The 24,670-nt window shown below is 43.2% G+C and overlaps 1 protein-coding gene across 1 annotated transcript in view; it reads right to left on the bottom strand.

Moving 5' to 3' along the window:
• The window catches only part of LOC121549126 (protein eva-1 homolog A-like), a 214,690-nt gene that overhangs the window by 126,358 nt on the left and 63,662 nt on the right, over positions 1–24,670 (bottom strand). The window contains exons 3-4 of the mRNA XM_041860981.1: positions 18,356–18,479; positions 14,611–14,763 (exon numbers count right to left, since the gene is read on the bottom strand). Of these exons, the coding sequence (XP_041716915.1) occupies positions 14,611–14,763; positions 18,356–18,479 (277 nt within the window). The remainder of the gene's footprint in view (positions 1–14,610; positions 14,764–18,355; positions 18,480–24,670) is intronic.

Below are 24,670 nucleotides of genomic sequence, written 5' to 3'. Positions count from 1 at the left end.
CGTGAAGGCCGAGAAGTGCGAGTTTCACGCCCACACGACATCCTTTCTCGGGTACATCATCTCCAGGGGAGAGATTAGGATGGACCAGGAGAAGGTTAGAGCGGTTCTGGAATGGGCCCAGCCCGGTACGAGATTGCAGCTCCAGAGATTTTTGGGGGTTTGCGAATTTCTACCGCAGATTCATCCGGGGATTACAGCCGTGTGGTCGCTCCATTAACTGCCTTGACTTCCAGTATCAGGACCTTCAAGTGGAATCCGGAGGCGGATCGATGCGTTTCTGGATTTGAAGAGGCGATTCACCAACGCACCGATTCTCTCTCAACCGGACACGGCCCGTCAGTTCTGCCGTTGAAGTGGACGCGTCTGATGTGGGAGTTGGCGCCATCCTGTCGCAGCGATGCTCCACGGACAGTAAACTCCATCCCTGCGCCTACTACTCTCGTCGCCTTTCGCCTGCGGAGAGGAATTACGATGTGGGTAACCGGGAGCTTCTCGCGGTGAAACTTGCCTTGGAGGAGTGGCGCCACTGGTTGGAGGGGGCGGAGCAACCGTTTATTGTCTGGACTGACCACAAGAATCTTGCTTACGTGCAATCGGCTAAACGTCTCAACTCCCGTCAGGCCAGGTGGGCGTTGTTTTTCGGACGATTCAAGTTTTCCCTGACGTTCCGACCTGGATCTAAGAACGGCAAGGCGGACGCCTTGTCCCGGATGTTCTCCAAGACGGAGGAGAGTGGGTCCAAGACCGAGACAATTCTCCCCCGGAACTGCGTCGTGGGAGCAGTTATGTGGAAGATTGAGGAGGAGGTGCTGGCGGCCCTTCGGACTCAGCCCGGTCCCGGTAACGGTCCACCCGGTCGGTTGTTTGTGCCTGAGTCGGTTCGGCCTGCTGTCCTCAAATGGTCCCACGCCAGCAAGATGGCTTGTCACCCTGGCGTGGCTCGGACAATGGCGTTTCTTCGCAGACGTTTTTGGTGGCCTGCCATGGCCGAGGATACTCGGGGTTTTGTTGCTGCCTGTCCAGTGTGTGCGCAGAATAAGAGTACCAATCGGCCCAGCTCTGGACTACTTCACCCCCTTCCTATTCCCCGCGACCATGGTCGCATCTGGCCCTGGACTTCGTCACGGGGTTGCCCGCTTCTGAGGGGAACACGGTCGTTCTGACTATCGTGGACAGATTCAGCAAGTTCGCCCACTTTGTGCCAATTGCCAAGCTTCCCTCTGCCTCGGAGACGTCCGAGATCCTGGTTAGGGAGGTTTTCAGGGTCCACGGTTTGCCCAGTGATATCGTTTCCGACCGTGGCCCTCAGTTTACCTCTGCTGTCTGGAAGTCCTTCTGTTTGGCCATTGGAGCTACTGTCAGTCTCACATCTGGTTTTCACCCCCAATCCAATGGTCAGGCGGAGAGAGCCAACCAGAAGATGGAATCAACGCTACGCTGTCTGGTCTCTTCCAACCCCACCTCCTGGGTCTCTCAGTTGCCTTGGGTTGAGTATGCCCACAATACTCTTCCTACATCTGCCACTGGGATGTCTCCCTTCCAGTGCCTGTATGGCTACCAACCTCCCCTGTTTCCTTCTCAGGAGAAGGAGCTCTCAGTGCCTTCTGTTCAGGCCCATATTCGTCGTTGCCACCGGACCTGGCACCGGGCCAGAAAGGCACTCCTTAGAGTTTCGGACCGGTATCAGCTCCAGGCGAATCGTCGCCGGATCCCCGCTCCCACCTATACCATCGGAGATAGGGTTTGGTTGGCCACACGGGATCTTCCGTTACGGACTGAGTCTAGGAAGTTGTTACCAAGTTCATTGGTCCGTTTGTGGTGGAGAAGGTGATCAATCCAGTGGCAGTTCGACTCAAACTACCGAGGACACTCAGAGTCCATCCCACCTTTCATGTCTCCTGCCTCAAGCCTGTCTTCCTCAGTCCTCTGTTGCCTCCTCCGCCTCCTCCTCCTCCTCCTCGGATGATCGGAGGTGGTCCTGCCTACACGGTGCGTCGCATCATGGATTCCAGACGGCGGGGCCGGGGTTTCCAGTATCTCGTGGACTGGGAGGGGTATGGCCCTGAAGAGAGGAGTTGGATTCCGCGGCGACAGGTCCTAGATGCGGACCTCATCAGTGACTTCTACCGCCTCCATCCTGGCGCTCCGGGAGTCCGCCCGGTGGCGTTCGGCCGGAGGGGGGTACTGTGACGATCCCGGCTGTCTGAGTCGGGTCCTGTCTGGTGACTAGTGTTCCTGTTCGTAATCTCCAGTTTCCCGAGGGTTCGGGAACGCTCCGGGGAGCGCTCTTGTTTTCCGCACCTGCATCCCATCAGCAATCTGCACACCTGGTCCTGATCATCACCCTTCTTAGGCTCTGGCCCAACATCCAGTTCCTGCCGGATCGTTAGCCATGAACATCTCTCACCCGGAACCTTCACCCAACCTCTGCCTGATGGTCGGCGGCTGCCGAGCCAGTACCGGACCAACCACTGCACCCTCAACAACCCATCCACGCCACCCGCTCTGTTCCCTGGATTATTCAGCCTCACTCGGAATCTATTAATAAACACTCACCTTTGTCTCAACGTACCTTGTCCTGGTCTGCTTCTGGGTTCTGGCTTAGTTAACCGTGACAAATATATAACATTTGATCTCAAATCCAAAATACTGGAGTAGAGACAAATTTAAAATTGTACTTTCACTGTCCAAATATACTTTATATGGTGTTGAATGATGTTCTTACAGTTTAAAAGTAATATCAAAGGGACCACAACACAGTCGATTCCATTTCAATTAAGTTAATTCAGGAAGCAATTCCAATTTTCCTCAATGCTTCTCTTAACTTTCTGAATTGACTGAATTGAAATGGAATTGACCCCATCCCTGTTGGCCACTTTCAGTGCATTGTTCATTGAGACTGGTCTTCAGAAAGGCCTTGTGCTGAAAATGTTGACATTAAACCATTCTATCCCCTTGTTTTTGTTTTTTGTTTGTACCACTACAAAATTGTCTCTGCTGCGCGTGTCACGACTTCCTCCGAAGCTGCCTCCTCTCCTTGTTCGGGCAGGCTTCAGCGTTCGTCGTCACCGGCCTTCTAGCCACTGCCGCTCCATATCTCATCATTCCATTTGCTTTGTCTTGTATATTACACACACCTGGTTCATATCCCCTCATTAGTACATGTATAAGTGTTCCCTCTGCCCCCTTGTCCTTGTTGGTGATTGTTTAATGTGAGGAGAGAGTAGCTTGTTTGAGCTACCTGTATTTTGTATTACATTTGACATTTTAGTAATTTAGCAGACACTCTTATCCAGAGCGGCTTACAGGAGCAATTAGGGTTAAGTGTCTTGCTCAAGGGCACAGACAGATTTTTCACCTAGTCGGCTCGGGGATTAGAACCAGCGATCTTTCGTTTACTGGCACAACGCTTTTAACCACTAAGCTACCTGCTGCCGGGGTATAGTTTCCCCGTGTGCCTGTTTTGTTCCAGTGTGCCTGTTTTGCGCACTGTACTGTTTGACGCTATCCAGCGTAACTCTGTGCTACGGAATAAACTCTGTATTCTGTGATTTACCCTCCTGCGCCTGACTCCTTCAAATCACCTATAACAGCATGTGTGTTCATCTCAGTTGCATACGACAGTAATAACACCATGATGTGTGAGTGTAGGTCCATAACTCCTCTCACACAGAAGCAGGTAAATATTTTTTTTTTAGCAAATGTATAAAACATAAAAAACACAAATACCTTATTTACATAAGTATTCAGACCCTTTGTTATGAGACTCGAAATTGAGCTTAGGTGCATCCTGTTTCCATTGATCATGTGGTACATTCAATTGATTGGACATTATTTGGAAAGGCACACACCTGTCTATATAAGGTCCCACAGTTGAGAGTGCATGTCAAAGCAAAAACCAAGCCATGAGATCGAAATAATTGTCCGTAGAGCACCGAGACAGGATTGTGTCGAGGCACAGATCCGGGGAAGGGTACAAAACAATGTCTGCAGCATTGAAGGTCCCCAAGAATACAGTGGCCTCCATCATTCTTAAATGGAAGAAGCTTGGAACCACCAAGACTCTTCCTAGAGCTGGCTGCCCGGCCAAACTGAGCAATCGGGGGAGAAGGGCCTTGGTCAGGGAGGTGATGGTCACTCTGACAGAGCTCTAGAGTTCCTCTGTGGACTCTCAGACCATGAGAAACAAGATTCTCTGGTCTGATGAAACCAATATTTAACTATTTGGCCTGAATGCCAAGTGTCACATCTGGAGGAAACCTGGCACCATCCCTACGGTGAAGCATGGTGGTGGCAGCATCATGCTGGGGGTTGTTTTTCAGCGGCAGGGACTGGGAGACTAGTCAGGATCGAGGGAAAGATGAACGGAGCAAAGATCAGAGAGATCCTTGATGAAAACCTGCTCCAGAGCGCTCAGGGCCTCAGACTGGGGCGAAGGTTCACCTTCCAACAGGACAACAACCCTAAGCACACAGCCAAGACAACGCAGGAGTGGCTTCGGTACAAGTCTCTGAATGTCCTTGAGTGGCCCAGCCAAAGCCCGAACTTGAACCCGATCAAACATCTCTGAAAGTAGCTGTGCAGCGATGCTCCCCATCCAACCTGACAGAGCTTGAGAGGATCTGTAGAGAAGAATGGGAGAAACTCCCCAAATACAGTTGTGCCAAGCTTGTAGTGTCATACCCAAGAAGACTTGAGGCTGTAATTGCTGCCAAAAGTGCTTCAACAAAGTACTGAGTAAAGGGTCTGAATACTTATGTAAATGTGATATTTCATTTGCAAAAATGTCTTTAAATCCTGTTTTTGCTGTGTCATTATGGGGTATTGTGTGTAGATTGATGAGGACAATTTTGTATTTTATCCATTTTAGAATGAGGCTGTAATGTAACAAAATGTGGAAAAGGTCAAGGGGTCTGTATGCACTATATGTGTTTGCCCTTGTGTGTGGCCATGTGTGTGGGCAGGACAACCTTTACTCTAGTCCCCTGTACCCCCACCCCTATACCAAAATCATCACATACCCACCCAGAAACAGGGTGCGAGATCAGACAGAAAGGTCAAAGATCAAGATTGCTCATTGGTCTTCATTGAGGGAAAAGGGTGGAGTTTCCTTGAACATTGACAGTGAAAGTTAACATACAGTAGTGCTGACTGGACAAAGAGGGGTGTGGGAAAATACACAGCGATCTGACAGAGTTCAAATAGAGGGAGAGGGGATCACCACTGTAACACTGAATCCTCTAGGGATACACTAGTGTTCACAATATTAATGGGCCATGACCTACCTACCCTAACCTAGCTTCCTAGCCGTGAGGAATAGATTTCCACTCGGACCTCCACTAGCAGGAGAGAACAAGCTAGTGTTAGCCTCAATTGCCTGAGAGGCTATGCCATCATTAGTATCTAGTGTCAGAGAGTGTGGGGCGGACATGAATAATTTTACACTAGTGTTTTTTGGGGGGGCTACTCCAAGTTCACACAGGGTGAGAGGAGCGAAACACACACTCGAAACAAACACTGTATCCCGAAACTAGGTACAATAACACACACTTTTCTTGGAATTATCCAAAACACACACCTTTCCTGGAAACCTCCCAGACAATTGGTGGACATGCTTAGCTGAATTATTCATCTCCTCTTCCACTCGGAGTCATACTTGAGCAACAATGTTGATATTACACGTGAATCCTCACATTTGATACACACACACACCTCTGAAGAAGGTGATTACGCCGAAACCTGTTTGCATGTCCCGTCAATAAATAATCCAATCAACGCAAAAACATTGCTCCTTTTTCTTTGTTTTCTTGGACTGTCACCCACTGAAGTGTCATGGGGTAATGAATGTTTTTCGGACACACACAGACCTGTTGTAGTGTATAAATAGTAGCTTCATTAATCAAATCAAATCAAATGTTATTGGCCGCATACACATATTTAGCAGATGTTATTGCGGGTTTAGCTAAATGCTTGTGTTGCTAGCTCCAACAGTGCAGTTATAGAACATCACTGAAGTTTTCTTGTTCTGCGCATCACACTGTTTGTATGATAGTCAAACTGTCCTTATCAAAGACCCCTTTGAATTATGGTGGAAGGACCTACAAATGTTGTTTTTTGCTTAGAAAACAAAACATATTGTATCTAAAAACAAAAACATACATCCAAGAACAAAAACATGCATATCTAAAAACATAAACATACAGTTGGCCTACATCTAAAAACATGAATACACTGGCTCGCACACGATTGTGTGCATTGGCACAAATGCGCGCGCCTGTAAACTGTACACACCTCTGTGTAAACTGATATCAGATTATCTGTTGAGTCAGAGGGGATGGGTATGAAAACAATCATGTGGCGCCAAAACACAATGTGTGTGTGTGTGTCACCGCCGCTGAATGTCCCTCCTGTGTCATTTCCTGGCATTCAAGCGCTTCGTCACCTCTGCACGAGGTCTCCGACTCTATCTGTTATTATAGAGACAACCAGAGTAGAGTAAACACACACTGGCTGTTCCAGTACAGAAAGAACACATAACATAGTTCCTGTATGTTCCAATTCAGTTAATACTCAAATCCTCATACAATTTAAGGGCTAATTTTCAATTCATGAATTGCATTTTAATTTACTTTCTGAGTTCACTGAATTGTAAACAGAATTGACCGCAACCCTGCTATCAAACTGGCTTTCTCTTGGTATAAGATCTTCAGTTGTCTAGCCAAAGTTACATGGAGGCCAATTTAGATGTCAGGGGGTGTGTGTGATGCTAATGGGGCAGATGACAGAGGGCTGAACTTGGCCCTGTCCCCCTCGCTTTGAGGACCTGTTCCCCTCGCTACCATCGCCACCCCCTCCACCTCCAAATAAGAGGAGCGCACAGATCAAAGGGCATGTATGTGTACGTGTGTGTGCTGATATCAGAATAGCAGTCTTCTTCAGACTACAGAACCAGAGCAATACTTTTAAGGTGCTCTTCACTGTACTCCCTATGTACACACAGAAATAGGCAACACACACACACACACACACACACCTGAGCAGGCATCCCTTCTCTGATTTGTCCATTAGTGAAGACGGGTTAATGAGGTAATGACTTTGACCTTGTTGGCATACACACGCGCAATTTCAATTTCCCTCATTTCTGAAGAACAAATCTTTACTATACATACCTTCCAGGCTCTATTTTACACTCAATTTTAAGACCAACCTAGAAAACTCAAGACATAGAGAGGCACACACAGACGGTCTCTCCAAACACACAGCTTTGTCCTAGTATTCCACGGAAGGGAAAAGCAATTAAGATAATTAACACTGTTAGTCTGGCCTGTCACTCAAACACCCTCACTTTCTCTAAATGGTGACATGGAAGCCACATCAAAGACAAGAAGACAGGGGGGATCCAGTAAGTGCACAGTTTGTGGGGCAGTGGGAGAGGGGTGAGAGAGAGTAACAATGACAGGGAGAATATGAGAAAGAAAGGGATTGAGGGAGAGATTTCTGTCATTTAAAAGACCACAGATCTGTGCAAAACGTACTGTTAACCCTCCTTATAACGGACATTGTTGAGAAGGTTTAAAATGAATGAACTCTTGCAGATTATGAGGTTCACCGCATTTTTGCACAGATCTGTGCTCTTTTGCATGATGGATATGTCACCCTGAGTGTATGAGGCTGTAAAGAGATATTAACATATAGAGAATGGAGTAATGTGAACTAAATTTGACACACACACACACACACACGCACACTTGTGTCTTTCTGGTAGTGAAACCGTATAGCCTCTTAAATTTAACTAAATGTAATCGAAAATGTAATTCCCAAAAGTAACTATTTCTCATGAGAGAGCCATACAATATAACTAGTAATGCTGCATACTCCAAGAAAGGTTAAAATCTCACCTTTCTGGTAAAAATAGTTATAATTTGCTGAGGTGTATTCACTTCTGAGAACATAAGCTCAAGTACACAGTACAATTATGATAAAAATAGGAAAATATGAAATGTTTCCTATTCAACAAAGCATTATGAATAAGGCTTGAAATTACTTATATTTTTTCTAAATATAGTATAATCAATTTATAAAACTATAGTATTTCACCTTCCTAACTGTAAAATACATATTTGTATATTTAGTGTTTGAGAAAATTTGCATATTTTCTAAAGGTCTCTCTTGATCAAAATGTCTGCCCCCATGTCTCACAGAGCTCTAGCTTGGCTTCCTGAACGCGTAAGAAACGCGCCTTTCATCTCATATGAATCTATTCATCTTAAAATCTACACATTATTTTTGATTACTGGCTATACATCGATCTCTGAATGTGCTACAGCGACCAAACCACTGTCTCCTGCTGCATTACGATTAGGGTTGAATGGCGGGTACCCGGTTACCGAGTGAAATAACGACTTGTGGAACCATATCTTAGTGATAGGTCAGTATGGACAGATAATGACTATCCTCAAGATGATAGTTTTAAAAAGGATACATTATAAGTAGCGCAAAAGTATATAATTGATAATACAGCCATAAGCAACCTGAAATGGGATTTACAGTGGGGGAAAAAAGTATTTAGTCAGCCACCAATTGTGCAAGTTCTCCCACTTAAAAAGATGAGAGAGGCCTGTAATTTTCATCATAGGTACACGTCAACTATGACAGACAAATTGAGAAAAAAAAATCCAGAAAATCACATTGTAGGATTTTTAATGAATTTATTTGCACATTATGGTGGAAAATAAGTATTTGGTCACCTACAAACAATCAATATTTCTGGCTCTCACAGACCTGTAACTTCTTCTTTAAGAGGCTCCTCTGTCCTCCACTCGTTACCTGTATTAATGGCACCTGTTTGAACTTGTTATCAGTATAAAAGACACCTGTCCACAACCTCAAACAGTCACACTCCAAACTCCACTATGGCCAAGACCAAATAGCTGTCAAAGGACACCAGAAACAAAATTGTAGACCTGCACCAGGCTGGGAAGACTGAATCTGCAATAGGTAAGCAGCTTGGTTTGAAGAAATCAACTGTGGGAGCAATTATTAGGAAATGGAAGACATACAAGACCACTGATAATCTCCCTCGATCTGGGGCTCCACGCAAGATCTCACCCCGTGGGGTCAAAATGATCACAAGAACGGTGAGCAAAAATCCCAGAACCACAGGGGGGACCTAGTGAATGACCTGCAGAGAGCTGGGACCAAAGTAACAAAGCCTACCATCAGTAACACACTACGCCGCCAGGGACTCAAATCCTGCAGTGCCAGACGTGTCCCCCTGCTTAAACCAGTACATGTCCAGGCCCGTCTGAAGTTTGCTAGAGTGCATTTGGATGATCCAGAAGAGGATTGGGAGAATGTCATATGGTCAGATGAAACCAAAATAGAACTTTTTGGTAAAAACTCAACTCGTCGTGTTTGGAGGACAAAGAATGCTGAGTTGCATCCAAAGAACACCATACCTACTGTGAAGCATGGGGGTGGAAACATCATGCTTTGGGGCTGTTTTTCTGCAAAGGGACCAGGATAACTGTATCGTGAGATTTTGAGTGAAAACCTCCTTCCATCAGCAAGGGCATTGAAGATGAAACGTGGCTGGGTCTTTCAGCATGACAATGATCCCAAACACACCGCCCAGGCAAAGAAGGAGTGGCTTCGTAAGAAGCATTTCAAGGTCCTGGAGTGGCCTAGCCAGTCTCCAGATCTCAACCCCATAGAAAATCTTTGGAGGGAGTTGAAAGTCTGTGTTGCCCAGCGACAGCCCCAAAACATCACTGCTCTAGAGGAGTTCTGCATGGAGGAATGGGCCAAAATACCAGCAACAGTGTGTGAAAACCTTGTGAAGACTTACAGAAAACGTTTGACCTGTGTCATTGCCAACAAAGGGTATATAACAAAGTATTGAGAAACTTTTGTTATTGACCAAATACTTATTTTCCACCATAATTTGCAAATAAATTCATTAAAAATCCTACAATGTGATTTTCTGGATTTTTTTTCCTCATTTTGTCTGTCATAGTTGACGTGTACCTATGATGCAAATTACAGGCCTCTCTCATCTTCTTAAGTGGGAGAACTTGCACAATTGGTGGCTGACTAAATACTTTTTTTCCCCACTGTACACTGCTAAATTAATAGTATTAAGAATGCGTTGCGATAATGATCAGTATTTATTCTCAGAATGAGGAAGGTCATAATAGAATTATGGATATTTATACTGTATGTTAATAGAAGTGTACATTCTGACAGTTGTAATGGGTGATAAAGTTGAGGGTTTTAATTTCCAATGATAGGACCAATGTGAATCACTAAGAATTGTCATTCTAAATTTGGTTGAGTTAAGTAATTTGGTTTTGGTTATAATTTATAAGATGACAGTGATTTAAGTAAATCATTAGTATATATTAGTAACTAAATATGTTGAAACTATTTTCAGCATGAAGGAAATTGCTTGTACAATTGAGATAACTGTCGTATATAGATATTATGGATAAAACAGCGATACATTATGGTAATATCTTAGGAAACACTTATATGATGTATTTTGAGTATAATTTTTTTTATCTTACTGTTTGAAACATGTAAGTTAATGTGAGGATTGTGACTGATATCATGAACATGTTGGTTATTAAGTTACCGTATTCACATATTAGTCACTATATACATTTGAAGTATTGGGTGGTATTGATAGGGATGTTTAGAGTGGTACATATCTCTGTTGCTAGGCTAGAACTTAATTGGTTCCTATCATGGGGTTTTGGTATTTGAGAAATAGGAATGTTTATGCTATTTTCATCTGATCTGACTTTTGGTTGAATTCCTCAATCCTAAATAGTCCAAGGCTGTACTGATTTAACAGGGACTGAAAACAGAGTGTTATCCTGTGAATCTCTCCTCAGGCATATTATGGGAACAGAGTCAGGGTTGAACAGAGTTGAACATGGTACCTATTAACAGTCTTGGATTTTCAAGCAATTGGGTCTGAAATGTCACATGCTTGCCATCAGAATAGGAAGGTTTTGGGAATTTAACTAAAGCTATGGGAAATATTAGAGACGACAGGAAGGTATTAAGAGTATGAATAGAGATGCAAAGATTGTGGGGGAATTTGATAATTTGAACGCTGTTGAAGTCTTTTCAAGGTTTTTAGTGGTAATTCAATAGGAACATGGATGGCAAGACTGAAGTTATTTTTATTGGGATATATTCATTTGAATATATTATAATTTCCATGTAACTTACAAATTGTCATGAGAAATGTATTTTCTGGAATGATGTCAGGAGGTTAGGAATTAATTTGCCTTATATTTAGCTTATTAATGATAGGTTATGCATAAGAAGCTTCTAACCTATAGCCTCTGTTCCACAATACGCAAGCACCTGTGCTCCGCTGGCCTCTCCTAAAAAAAATGCTCCTTAGCTCTTGGAGTCCCATGCAGGAAAAGCTAGACTAGAATAGCTTGCTGGACATTTTTCTTTTTTGCATTTCTTATATCAATAGACTATTCGAAGAGGGACGCAAGCTCTTTTTTGCTGAATGTTAAATACAGCAGCCAATACAACTCACGGGTAGTTTGAAAGAAGAGTGAACGTGCGATGGCGGTAGGCTATAGCAGTTATTTATTCAGACCCATAACCATTCAATCAATATTCGTGAAGAGAAGTGAAAGCCTTCGGCATCTAATTCTAGTCCTATATTATTCAAGGATGTCATTAGAATGATGAAGATAAGGACAACGAAATGTATTTCATTTAACTGTTGACAGCGAGGATGGAATGAAGCAACAATGGCAAGAGGAGATAGGCTAATAACATTAGGGGAAATATTATGAAAGGTATATATGCGTCAGCCTACTAATTGTACAAATAGGCCCTATTATACTTCAAAATTAAAATCAAATTCGCTAGCCTATACTTGTAACTTTGTAGGCCGCATGTACTGCACCAGAATCGCATGTTCTCTTCTGCTTTATCATGGATTGAACAATGTGCGTAATTCCAGTCCATATAATACAGTATAATACAATACAGTACAGTAATACAGTTCACACTCAAAAGGATTACCCTACTGGAGATAGTTTCATGTATTTACCCAAGAGAGCATATAGCTGGCTACATCTATGCTTTTATGTTTTTCTGTCATGCGTAATGTACAGTAGCCTATGTCATTATTGTATTGGAAAACGGTACAATCATTTGGGCTTTTTTGGGCTTGGGCTCATTAAATGTTGTTAATGTAGGGCTCATAAAATGTATTTTTTTAGGCTCAGGTAGCATCAGGTTAGAATTTTCATGCTGATCAAAGTCCTAATGAAATCCAGACATATTTCAAGTATATGCTTTATAATGCTTTTGAATGACATACCGGGTTACCCGTGAGAAAAGTGATTTATTCTCGGGATGGAACATTTGTAAAATAACGGGATAATGTTAAACCCTAGTTATGATGTAAGGATTCCAGGCATATGCATTGTTAGTTGCTGTGACGTAGGGTTCAGCCAGGAGTTGATGAACAGTTGGAAGAGCGAATGAAATGGTAGGAGGGAAATCCCAGCTTCAAGTGGTGTCAGATTTCACATCCTGCTTCACACAGGCAAAATAGTGTCTGTGAGAATCAGGACTATTGCTCACTGCAAGCCATTTCGATCTACGGGGTCCACAGATCGTTTTATAAGTGAAAATGTCGGTCAGAAACGGTACCAGAGCCATGCAGGTCCCCTAAACAGGGGATTTTACATCGAAGTGGTTCTAAACTACCTCAACAGTAGGAAATGTCATCCTCGCTGTGAAAAGAACTTGACTCCTTTTTCACTCACAACCAGTCCTACATTCCTTGTCCACCTACCAGTGTTGACTCTGGTGTCCCATCCAAGTGTGCACCCACACTGGTCTGCGTCCCAAATGGCACCCTGTTCCATTTGGGACGCAGGGCCTATGGGTTCCCCTATCGGCCCTGGTCAAAGGTAGTGCACTATATAGTGCATAGGGTCCCATTTGGGAATGGCTGCTCACATCACATAAAGGGGACACACACAATGGCATTCTCTATATCTGACTCAGAGTGACACCGGATTCAGCCTCCCGACCCCGTCTGGGGCATGACCATTGTTTGAATTGTGAATCGTGACGAATTACATTTGACCCACTCACAGACAAGCACACACACCCTCACATGCCTCCTATACTTTACGTAGGAGACAATTATCAGCACTATGTAAACGACTGGGTTTTATTCACTAAGGCATGCAATGGAAAAAATAAAAAATAAATGTTGCAACTGACAACTGAAACTAGTAGTCCGTCCCTGCTTCAGTCCGTTTTCTTGCGTTTGGTGCCATATGAATATGACCCTGGACTCTCCCATAAAATGGCCATTGGCCAAGCCAACAGAATAGCTGTAGTTGGAGTGATACCTATCCTAGAGTCCCCTGTAGCTCAGTTGGTAGAGCATGGCGCTTGCAACGCCAGGGTAGTGGGTTCGTTTCCCACGGGGGGCCAGTATGAAAATGTATGCACTCACTAACTGTAAGTCGCTCTGGATAAGAGCGTCTGCTAAATGACTAAAATGTAGATCCTAGAATGCAGCCATTAAAAATAACTTTGACAACATTGCTGCTTGTGAGATATCTCTAGACAGCCTCCATAGCACGCACACACACACAGAACTCAATACTGTCCCTTTACTACGAGCCAAACTCTCCCCTGTAGATGACAGAGACATCTGATTTTCTATATGCATTCCACTCCTATTCCCCTGTGTGTGTGTGTGTGTGTGTGTGTGTGTAGTTATATATCTCACTGTTAACTCTTAACCAGAGATACATACAGATCCTATAAGCATTTCAAACCTCATCAAAACAGAACCAATGTGGGCAGCCTACATGGGGCCAATATTTGAGCCCGCATTGGACCCATATCATGTCAATGTGGACATGTTTTCTGGGTATATACGTTTAGTTCATGACCTTAACTGATCCAGTTTTAGTGATTAACTAGGACTAGGATATAAGGCTCTAGAGAGCTGGTTCCAAATCAGCTTGCATAGTTAATTTACTGGGGCATATAATTGATCTAAAGCTCGACCCATTGACATAACAACCCCTAGCCCTTTCCCTACCCCCTACCCATGCACTATTTGCAGATCTGATGGGACAGAAATAAAGAAATATTAAATAAAGAAATATGGAGGACACTTCCCTAAGGCCATTGGAAAACTAGGTGGAGTATCGCCATTGGGTCACAATCAAACCATTCAGGACTCCAAACAAGGAAGGTTGTTGTTGGAGCAGGCACCCATAGTGACAGTAAGGTTGCGTTCACACAGGCAGCCCAATTCTGATCTTTTGCCACTAATTGGGATTTTGACCAATCAGATAATAATAATAATATTATGCCATTTAGCAGATCAGATCTTGTGCCAACAATCGCCTTTTCCCAACTGATCTGACAGAGAAAAGCTCTGGGCCCACCCTACTGATAGCCTATGACCCAAGTTTAAGACCCAGGAGTAACTCTAGGTCCTAGTTACAAAGATGCTTTAGGCCCAGAGTTCTCCCTGATCAGGTCAAGTGGTCAGGGAAAACTCCAGGTTCTATACATGGGGGATGGTCTTACCTACGGATGACACCCTCCTGTGGTGGGTAGGACAATCCAGGGTCCCGTGCTGGGTTCGACCGAACATGGCTGAGTAGACGGCGATCTGCATCCCCCGTTTACAGCTCAGCTTCATTCTCTCCTCTTCGCACGCCACCTTACTCTTATACTCATCTGGGGGAGGAGATGGGGTGAGAGAGAGACTTTAGTATTATTGTATATATTTATTGTATAGTATTGTATTGTACACACAAACACACTTTAACCCTTTTTGTCAGTCTCAGGCTTACTCTGAAGTTTGCCTTTTATATTTTCCATGTGAGTGTGCATTTGTGCATATGCAAGTGTGTGTGTGTTCTTCATACTTCCTTCCATTCCTCATCTCTCCGTCATCTCTTTCCAAGCGCCATTAGCCTTCTCTCAAACTTTCAACCTCTCTCCCCATCCATCTATCCTCCCCTCCCTATTTCTCTCCTTCTCTCAGTGGAATGTATAATTCCAGGCAGAGACAGAATAACAGTGAAGTAATCCCACCACCCAGAGTGTTGTAGTAACTAAGGCTGCGTCCCAAATGGCACCCTATTCTCTATGTAATGCGATATTTTACATACTAGCCCTATGAGCCCTGGTCAAATGTAGTGCACTACTGTATGTAGGGAATAGGGTGTCATTTGGGACAGCCTTAAGTCCATTCATGTCATTCCTGAGCTGTGGTATGGTCACTCACAGTCATTCCACTGACCCCTCCCCTCCCCTACCCTGAACCAATCAACATATCTTTTGTCCTCTCTCTCTCTCTCTCTCTCTCTCTCTCTCTCTCTCTCTCTCTCTCTCTCTCTCTCTCTCTCTCTCTCTCTCTCTCTCTCTCTCTCTCTCTCTCTCTCATTCCTCTTCCACTCCCCCAATGTCCATAGTTTTCATATCCTGGCTAATGGAGGTACTCCAGGTATTGAGCTCTGTCACAGGTCACTGTAAAATCAAATCAAATTTGATTTGCCACATGCGCCGCCGAATACAACAGGTGTAGACATTACAGTGAAATGCTTATTTACAGCCCTTTTACCAACAATGCATTTATTTTTTAATAAAAAAGTAAAATAAAACAACAACAACAAAAAAGTGTTGAGAATAAAAGAGCAGAAGTAAAATAAAATAACAGTAGGGAGGCTATATATACAGGGGGGTACCGGTGCAGAGTCAATGTGCGGGGGCACCGGCTAGTTGAAGTAGTATGTACATGTGGGTAGAGTTAAAGTGACTATGCATAAATAATTAACAGAGTAGCAGCAGCGTAAAAATATGGGGTGGGGGGGGACAGTGCAAATAGTCCGGGTAGCCATGATTAGCTGTTCAGGAGTCTTATGGCTTGGGGGTAGAAGCTGTTGAGAAGCCTTTTGGACCTAGACTTGGCGCTCCGGTACCGCTTGCCGTGCGGTAGCAGAGAGAACAGTCTGTGACTAGGGTGGCTGGAGTCTTTGACAATTTTGTGGGCCTTCCTCTGACACCGCCTGGTATAGAGGTCCTGGATGGCAGGAAGCTTGGCCCCAGTGATGTACTGGGCCGTACGCACTACCCTCTGTAGTGCCTTGCGGTCGGAGGACGAGCAGTTGCCATAGTAGGCGGTGAGGCAACCAGTCAGGATGCTCTCGATGGTGCAGCTGTAGAACTTTTTGAGGATCTGAGGACCCATGCCAAATCTTTTCAGTCTCCTGAGGGGGAATAGGCTTTGTCGTGCCCTCTTCACGACTGTCTTGGTGTGTTTGGACCATGATAGTTTGTTGGTGATGTGGACACCAAGGAACTTGAAGCTCTCAACCTGTTCCACTACAGCCCCGTCGATGAGAATGGGGGCGTGCTCAGTCCTCTTTTTTTTCCTGTAGTCCACAATCATCTCCTTTGTCTTGGTCACGTTGAGGGAGAGGTTGTTATCCTGGCACCACACGGCCAGGTCTCTGACCTCCTCCCTATAAGCTGTCTCATCGTTGTCGGTGATCAGACCTACCACTGTTGTGTCGTCAGCAAACTTAATGATGGTGTTGGAGTCATGCCTGGCCATGCAGTCATGGGTGAACAGGGAGTACAGGAGGGGACTGAGCACGCACCCCTGAGGGGCCCTCGTGTTGAGGATCAGCGTGGCAGATGTGTTGTTACCTACCCTTACCACCTGGGGGCGGCCCGTCAGGAAGTCCAGGATCCCGTTGCAGAGCGAGGTGTTTAGTCCCAGGATCCTTAGCTTAGTGATGCGCTTTGAGGGCAATATGGTGTTGAACGCTGAGCTGTAGTCAATGAATAGCATTCTCACATAGGTGTTCCTCTTGTCCAGGTGGGAAAGGGCAGTGTGGAGTGCAATAGAGATGGCATCATCTGTGGATCTGTTGGGGCGGTATGCAAATTGGAGTGGGTCTAGGGTTTCTGGGATAATGGTGTCGATGTGAGCCATGACCAGCCTTTCAAAGCACTTTATGGCTACAGACGTGAGTGCTACGGGTCGGTAGTCATTTAGGCAGGTTATCTTAGTGTCCTTGGGTACAGGGACTATGGTGGTCTGCTTGAAACATGTTGGTATTACAGACTCAGTCAGGGACATGTTGAATATGTCAGTGAAGACACTTTCCAGTTGGTCAGCACATGCTCGGATCGGAGTACACGTCCTGGTAATCCGTCTGGCCCTGCGGCCTTGTGAATGTTGACCTGCTTAAAAGTCTTACTCACATCGGCTACGTAGAGTGTGATCACATAGTCATCCGGAACAGCTGGTGCTCTCATGCATGCTTCAGTGTTGCTTGCCACGAAGCGAGCATAGAAGTGGTTTAGCTCGTCTGGTAGGCTTGTGTCACTGGGCAGCTCGCGGCTGTGCTTCCCTTTGTAGTCTGTAATAGTTTTCAAGCCCTGCCACATCCGACGAGCGTCAGAGCCCGTGTAGTACGATTCAATCTTAGTCCTGTATTGACTCTTTGCCTGTTTTATGGTTCGCCGTAGGGCATAGCGGGATTTCTTATAAGCGTCCGGGTTAGAGTCCCGCTCCTTGAAAGCGGCAGCTCTACCCTTTAGCTCAGTGCGGCTGTTGCCTGTAAACCATGGCTTCTGGTTGGGGTATGTACGTACGGTCACTGTGGGGATGACGTCATTGATGCACTTATTGATGGAGCCAGTGACTGATGTGGTGTACTCCTCAATGCTATCTGAAGAATCCTGGAACATGTTCCAGTCTGTGCTAGCAAAACAGTCCTGTAGCTTAGCATCTGCGTCATTTGACCACTTTTTTATTAACAGAGTCACTGGTGCATCCTGCTTTAGTTTTTGCTTATAAGCAGGAATCAGGAGGATAGAGTTATGGTCAGATTTGCCAAATGGAGGGCGAGGGAGAGCTTTGTATGCGTCTCTGTGTGTGGAGTAAAGGTGGTCTAGAGTTTTTTTTTTTCCCTCTGGTTGCACATTTAACATGCTGGTAGAAATGAGGTAGAACGGATTTAAGTTTCCCTGCATTAAAGTCCCCGGCCACTAGGAGCACTGCCTCTGGATGAGCGTTTTCCTGGACTCTGTGTGTGGAATACCTGTGCATGGCTAAACATAGTCCACATTATGAAGACTTCTGTTTCCGTTTCTGCCCATTTAGTGTGAAAGGGATTTAAACCATATATCGTGTCACCAGGGTTTTCTGTGTGTGTGCGTGCGGGTCTCTGAGTGTGTCAGAGAGAGAGCTAGATAGACAGTTGGAGGAGGAGTATAAACGATAAAGAGGCTTGGGGGGTGATGAGGGACTTACTAGGCCGGCATTTGTACCACACAATGAGGTATTTGCTGCTGCTGGGGCATGGGTCTGTCCCGAAGAGACGACTGTTGACAAGGACCTTACAGCTCCTCTTGTCCTGGCACTCATCCAACATTTTCTATGAGAGAGAGAGAGAGATTGAGGTAGGGAGAGAGGAAGGGAGAGAGAGAGAGGAAGAGGGAGAGAGAGAGCAATGAGCAAGCGTCGGTGAGACCGGCGGGACACAAACCTAAAACCACTTCAAAACACACTAACCGTCCCCTTCTCCTCCCATGCCATGGGAACAGTAGGACGGCTGCAAAGAAGCTACACTCCAGTCACTTCCATGTCTCAGATTTCACAGTCTTACACCTTTCCTTCTTTTCCTTGTTTTGACACAGCTGAGTAACATTCTAGAATCTACTCTATTCCACAACATGGAATTCTGGAATTCCCCCTCCCTCCCTCTCACCAAATTCCTATTCCCTGGGGGTTTATAGAAAAATAACAAAAAGGCAGGAGTTCAGTAATTTTCCCCCCAGAACACAACACACTGTTGACATGGGCCACCCTTATGCTGGGAGGTGCCCATTTATGATTGACCACAGAGTGTGGCACTGGGAGTTGTGATCGGTAGGTCAGTGCCCGCCACCGGGCAAAGCTGGCACACGAGCAGTGAGTTCCACTAAAACAAACAGAGGTTTGTAGAAGACAACCTCCCAGTGTCCTTCTAGTGTGTGCTGCCAGATCGTAAATCTCAAGCATGGTTAGCACGCTGATGTTTATGTCATGTCATCATGCTTCATTAAGGAGACACAATGGCCAGGGATGTGATATGACAAAAGGTACAGCAGCTTGTGACGTCATACCCCCAACATAGACATAGTCGTAAAAAACAGCTTGTGACATCATACCCCCAAAATAGACATAGTCATAAAAAACAGCTTGTGACATCATACCCCCAACATAGACATAGTTATAAAAAACAGCTTGTGACATCATACCCCCAAAATAGACATAGTTGTAAAAAACAGCTTGTGACATCATACCCCCAACATAGACATAGTCGTAAAAAACAGCTTGTGATATCATACCCCCAACATAGACATAGTCGTAAAAAACAGCTTGTGACATCATACCCCCAACATAGACATAGTCGTAAAAAACAGCTTGTGACAACATACCTACCTGTCTTCATAGTGCTTTATGTCTGTGCTGTTGAAATTAATATCCAATATTAATGTCATTATTTGGCAACAGTTACAACACACCTATCTGATCTAATTAAAATGAGTTTCTCATTGAAAGATGGGAATCTGTAGGATTTCTCCTTGAGCACGAATTATGAACACCTTTCCACTACCTGATAAATTATCTGTATTTATTACTTCTATATAGCTGAGCATCTCAAAGAAAACTATCGACTTTTTGAAATCTACACCACATACCAATTTGAACAATTTGTTACCAAATAATTCACATTTACATTTTAGTCATTTAGCAGATGCTCTTATCCAGAGCGACTTACAGTTAGTGAGTGCATCCATTTTTCATACTGGCCCCCCGTGGGAATCGAACCCACAACCCTGGTGTTGCAAACGCCATGCTCTACCAACTGAGCTACACGGGGCCTATATAATGACATTATATTGCTAAGTATGTGAGAGTAGGGTGACTCCCCTAGCGGGTTTCGAAGCCAGGCCACCAGCACTAGTAACGTACGCCCTAACCACTGTCCCAATAAGGGATATATTTAGGGCATGTGCTTATTGGCCCAGAATAGTTAGGCCCTGTCCTGAAGAAACCCTAACCCCTCCTCCCTAGGCACTTACTGTATGTAGATCAAACAAGTTGATAGGTGTAAGCAATAGGGTGAATGCAGTTTGAAGTAAATCTCAACTCTGTTAAAAGTACACTCAAGAAACACTAATGTGTTACCAAATATAGAGTGCCTTCATGATTAAATAAAATAAAAATTCTCACCCATATACTACACACAATACCCCATAATGACGAAGTGAAAACACATTTTTAGAAATGTTTGCAAATTTATTGAAAATGAAATACAGAAACATATAATTTACATAAGTATTCACACCCCAGAGTCAATAAATGTTAGATTGACCTTTGGCAGTGATTACAGATGTAAGTCTTTCTGGGTAAGTCACTAAGAGCTTTGCCCACCCAGATTGTACAATATTTGCACATTATTATTTAAAAATGTCTTCAAGCTCTGTCAAGTTGGCTGTTGATCATTGCTAGACAGCCATTTTCAAGTCTTGCCATAGATCTTCAAGCCAATTTAAGTCAAAACTGTAACTAGGCCACTCAGAAACATTCAATGTCGTCTCGGTAAGCAACTCCATGTATATTTGGCCTTGTGTTTTAGGTTATTGTCCTGCTGAAAGGTGAATTCATCTCCCAGTGTCTGATGGAAAGCAGACTGAACCAGGTTTTCCTCTAGGATTTTGCCTGTGCTTAGCTCCAATCCGCTTATTTTTTATCCTTTAAAACTCCCCAGTCCTTAACAATTACAAGCACCGGATTCAAAAATTAGAATCTTTCAATTTAAATTATTATATAAAATTCTTGCTACCAATAGAATGTTATTTATATGGGGGATACAATCTTCCCAGCTCTGCAGATTTTGCTGTGAAGAGATAGAATCATTAGATCATTTGTTTTGGTTCTGTCCATTTGTAGCTTGTTTTTGGACACAGGTCCAGGAATGGCTAAAGGATTGCAATATTTACCTGGAACTAACCTTGCAGATAGCATTACTGGGTGATCTGAAAAGTCATAGTCAATCAATCAATAATATAATAATACTTTTAGCAAAAATGTTTATTTTTAATTCACAATCTGTAGAAGCAATGAGAATAGAAAGGTTCAGAACTTTTGTAAAACATCACAGTACGGTTGAAATATATATGGCAAATAGAAATCCTATATGGATGGTGTTAAGAGATAGATGGGAGGTATTGAATAGAGTTGAAGGATGGGACTAATAACAAATAACAACAAATAATAACAAAGATAGCTAATAATGTAAGCATACTGTGTCCATAATAAGTATATAGGTTGTATGTTGGGAGCTTTTGGGAAAGAGCACAGTTAGAAAGATATGGCATTTAGAAGCAAACCGGATGGACATCATGAAAATGATCGGAGAGGTTGAGAGTAGAAGAGGTTCAGGAGCAAAAAAAATAAATAAATATATATATATATATAGAATTATTGTAAAATTAACTCTGTCCATAAGGTGTAGATAGTAAGTATAGACCGGAAGTAGAGGCCTGGGCGTTGTTGTTCACTAATTTACTCCAAGTAGGGAAAGGATGGTGGGGTTGAAAAGTAATAAAGGGGAATATATATATAAAAAATAAAAAAAAACATGGGGGATTGGAAGTGATGCAGACAATTACATTGATAGAAGATACAATCTATCTGCAATATTAAGCTGATCCATCCCCCCCAAAAAAGAGAAGAAAAAAAATAAAAAAAATAAATAAATAAATAAATAAATTACAAGGATACCCATAAGATGATGCAGCTACCACTAAGCTTGAAAATATGAAGAGTGGTACTCAGTAATGTGTTGTATTGGATTTTCCCCAAACATAACACTTTGTATTCAGGACAAAAAGTTAATTGCTTTGCCAAATGTTTTGCAGTGTTACTTTAGTGCCGTGTTGCACACATGATGCATGTTTTGGAATATTTTTATTCTGTACATGCTTCCTTCTTTTCATTCTGTCAATTAGGTTAGTATTGTGGAGTAACTATAATGTTGTTGATCCATCCTCAGTTTTCTCTGTAACTGTTTTAAAGTCACCATTGGCCTCATGGTGAAATCCCTGAGTGGTTTCCTTCCTCTCCGGCAACTGAGTTTGGAAGGATGCCTGTATATTTGTAGTGACTGGTTATATTGATACACCATCCAAAGTGTAATTAATAACTTCACCATGCTCAAAGGGATATTCAATGTCAGCTTTTTTCTATTTTGACGAGGCATTGGAAAACTTCCCTGGTCTTTGTGGTTGAATCTGTGTTTGAAATTCACTGCTCGACTGAGGAAACTGAGATGATGTAGCCATTCAAAAATCATGTTAAACACTATTATTGCACACAGAGTGAGTCCATGCAACTTATTATGTGACTTGTTAAGCACATTCTTACCCCTGAAATTATTTAGCCTTGCCATGACAAAGGGGATGAATACTTATTGACTCAAGACATTTCAGCTTTTGATTTTATAATTAATTTGTAAAAATGTCTAAAAACATAATTCCACTTTGACATTTACATTACATTTACATCATTTAGCAGACACTCTTATCCAGAGCGACTTACAAATTGTGCATTCAACTTATGATAGCCAGTGGGACAACCACTTTTTTTATATTTTTTTTATAGAGGGGTGGAGGAAGGAGGGGGGGGGTAGAAGGATTACTTTATACTATTCCAGGTATTCCTTAAAGAGGTAGGGTTTGAAGTGTCTCCGGAAGGTGGTCAGGTGCTTCTACACCTGCATTACTAGCTGTTTGGGGTTTTAGGCTGGGTTTCTGTACAGCACTTCGAGATATTAGCTGATGTAAGAAGGGCTATATAAAATAAAATTGATTGATTGATTGAGTGACTCCGCTGTCCTGGCATCACGGGGGAGCTTGTTCCATCATTGGAGAACAATTAATTATTATAGGGTATTATTGGGTATTGTGTGTAGGCCAGTGCCACAAAATCTCAATTTAATATATTTTAAATTCAGGCTGTAACACAACAAAATGTGGACAAAGTCAAGGAGTTTGAATATTTTCTGAAGACACTGTAACAATGTGCATTTCATAAATATTATAAAGTATATACATAAAAACGTATTAAACATGTCTGTAAAACCACAATGAGGACATCGACCTACCAACTAAGCTTTCGTAAATCATTGGGTACAGTGCAGGATAGAAATGTCATAGAGTAGGCTGAAGTGTTTAACAACACGACATTAGTTCATGTTTACATTTACATAACATGCATGGACATTTCATTATTAAGACCTTTTGTAGGGCCCTATAAAATCCATGTTGCAGAGAACGCGGACGGAATCACGGAACCCAGATTTTAAAAAGGAATTCAACAATATTCAAACATTTATTGAACTTAGTAGGAAATCAACTAAATGTATTGAACTTATTAGAAAATGCATTCATTTGCCCAACATTATCATAAGACATGAACAACATGCATCAGTGATTCGTATTTTCCTTCAACTTTCTGAAGAGGCAATGGCACAGGAATGCCCCTGTCTGTGTTTGAGCGTTCGTCTACCACTTTGTGTAGCGATGATGCTAATGTAATGACAACTAGGTTTGGGCAGTATACCGTATATACTGGGGTATTTGGAAATAGGCACAGGATGGTTTTTCAATACCGTTGAAACTATTATTTTAAGTTTTTCAATACATTTTAATATTTGAAGCTACTTTTTAAGTAAATACCTGCAGGCAACTTGTGCAATACAATAGGAGATAAAGCTGATCGCATTCTTCATTTCACTTGTCACATTATTTTACATTATGAAGCTTACCATAGTTCCCCAGAACAGTTGAGCCAGTCACGTGTTTGTTTGTAAATAGCACAACTGGCGAAAGCAGGAGCAGGTGAGTCAAGCTGTGTATTGACAGGGGTTGCGTTTTATATTGAAAGGCAACAGTGTTTTTTTGCTTCAATAGAGTTATCAGGGGTGTACAACTATAGTTTTCCTTCACTGAAAATACATTAGTGCAACACCTTCGGCAGAAAATAAAGTTAATCTTACATTTTGCCGGAGAAAAGTAGGCTGGCTACATCTAGAAACGTACCTGGGAAAAGTTGCTACACATCACTCAGAGCGCTGTCTGTTGATAGAATGCCCGTTTGTGAATTCTCATCTGAGTGGAGAAGTGCAACTGAAGCACAAAATGTGTCTGATGCCGAGCAGAAATGACAATAAGAAGCATTTTAGATCTGCTTTTACAAAACACAGCAAGTTATTTCTTATGCCTTTAATCCTTTTTTCCTGCGTGAAAAACACAGAATTCTGCATTAAAGCAACCCCTAAGTTTAACTTGCTAGTTATCTAAGTAAGTGGCTGAATTAATAAGGTGATGAGGCATCATATTGTGTTCGCTTTCTGCCGTGTTTGAGAAGTCAAAGCCCTTTGGATGCGTTATCTGTAGGATATCTTGATTTCCTTGCGAACAGAGCAGCAAGGCCCTAGCGACTCCAGACTCCACACAGACACACCATGTACACATGCTGCTCCAGAGCCAGTACTGTTCTTCCTTAAGACAACTT

Source organism: Coregonus clupeaformis, chromosome 33 (assembly GCF_020615455.1).
Source record: "Coregonus clupeaformis isolate EN_2021a chromosome 33, ASM2061545v1, whole genome shotgun sequence".
Taxonomy (NCBI): domain Eukaryota; kingdom Metazoa; phylum Chordata; class Actinopteri; order Salmoniformes; family Salmonidae; genus Coregonus; species Coregonus clupeaformis.
This window is presented reverse-complemented; position numbering and strand designations above follow the sequence as displayed.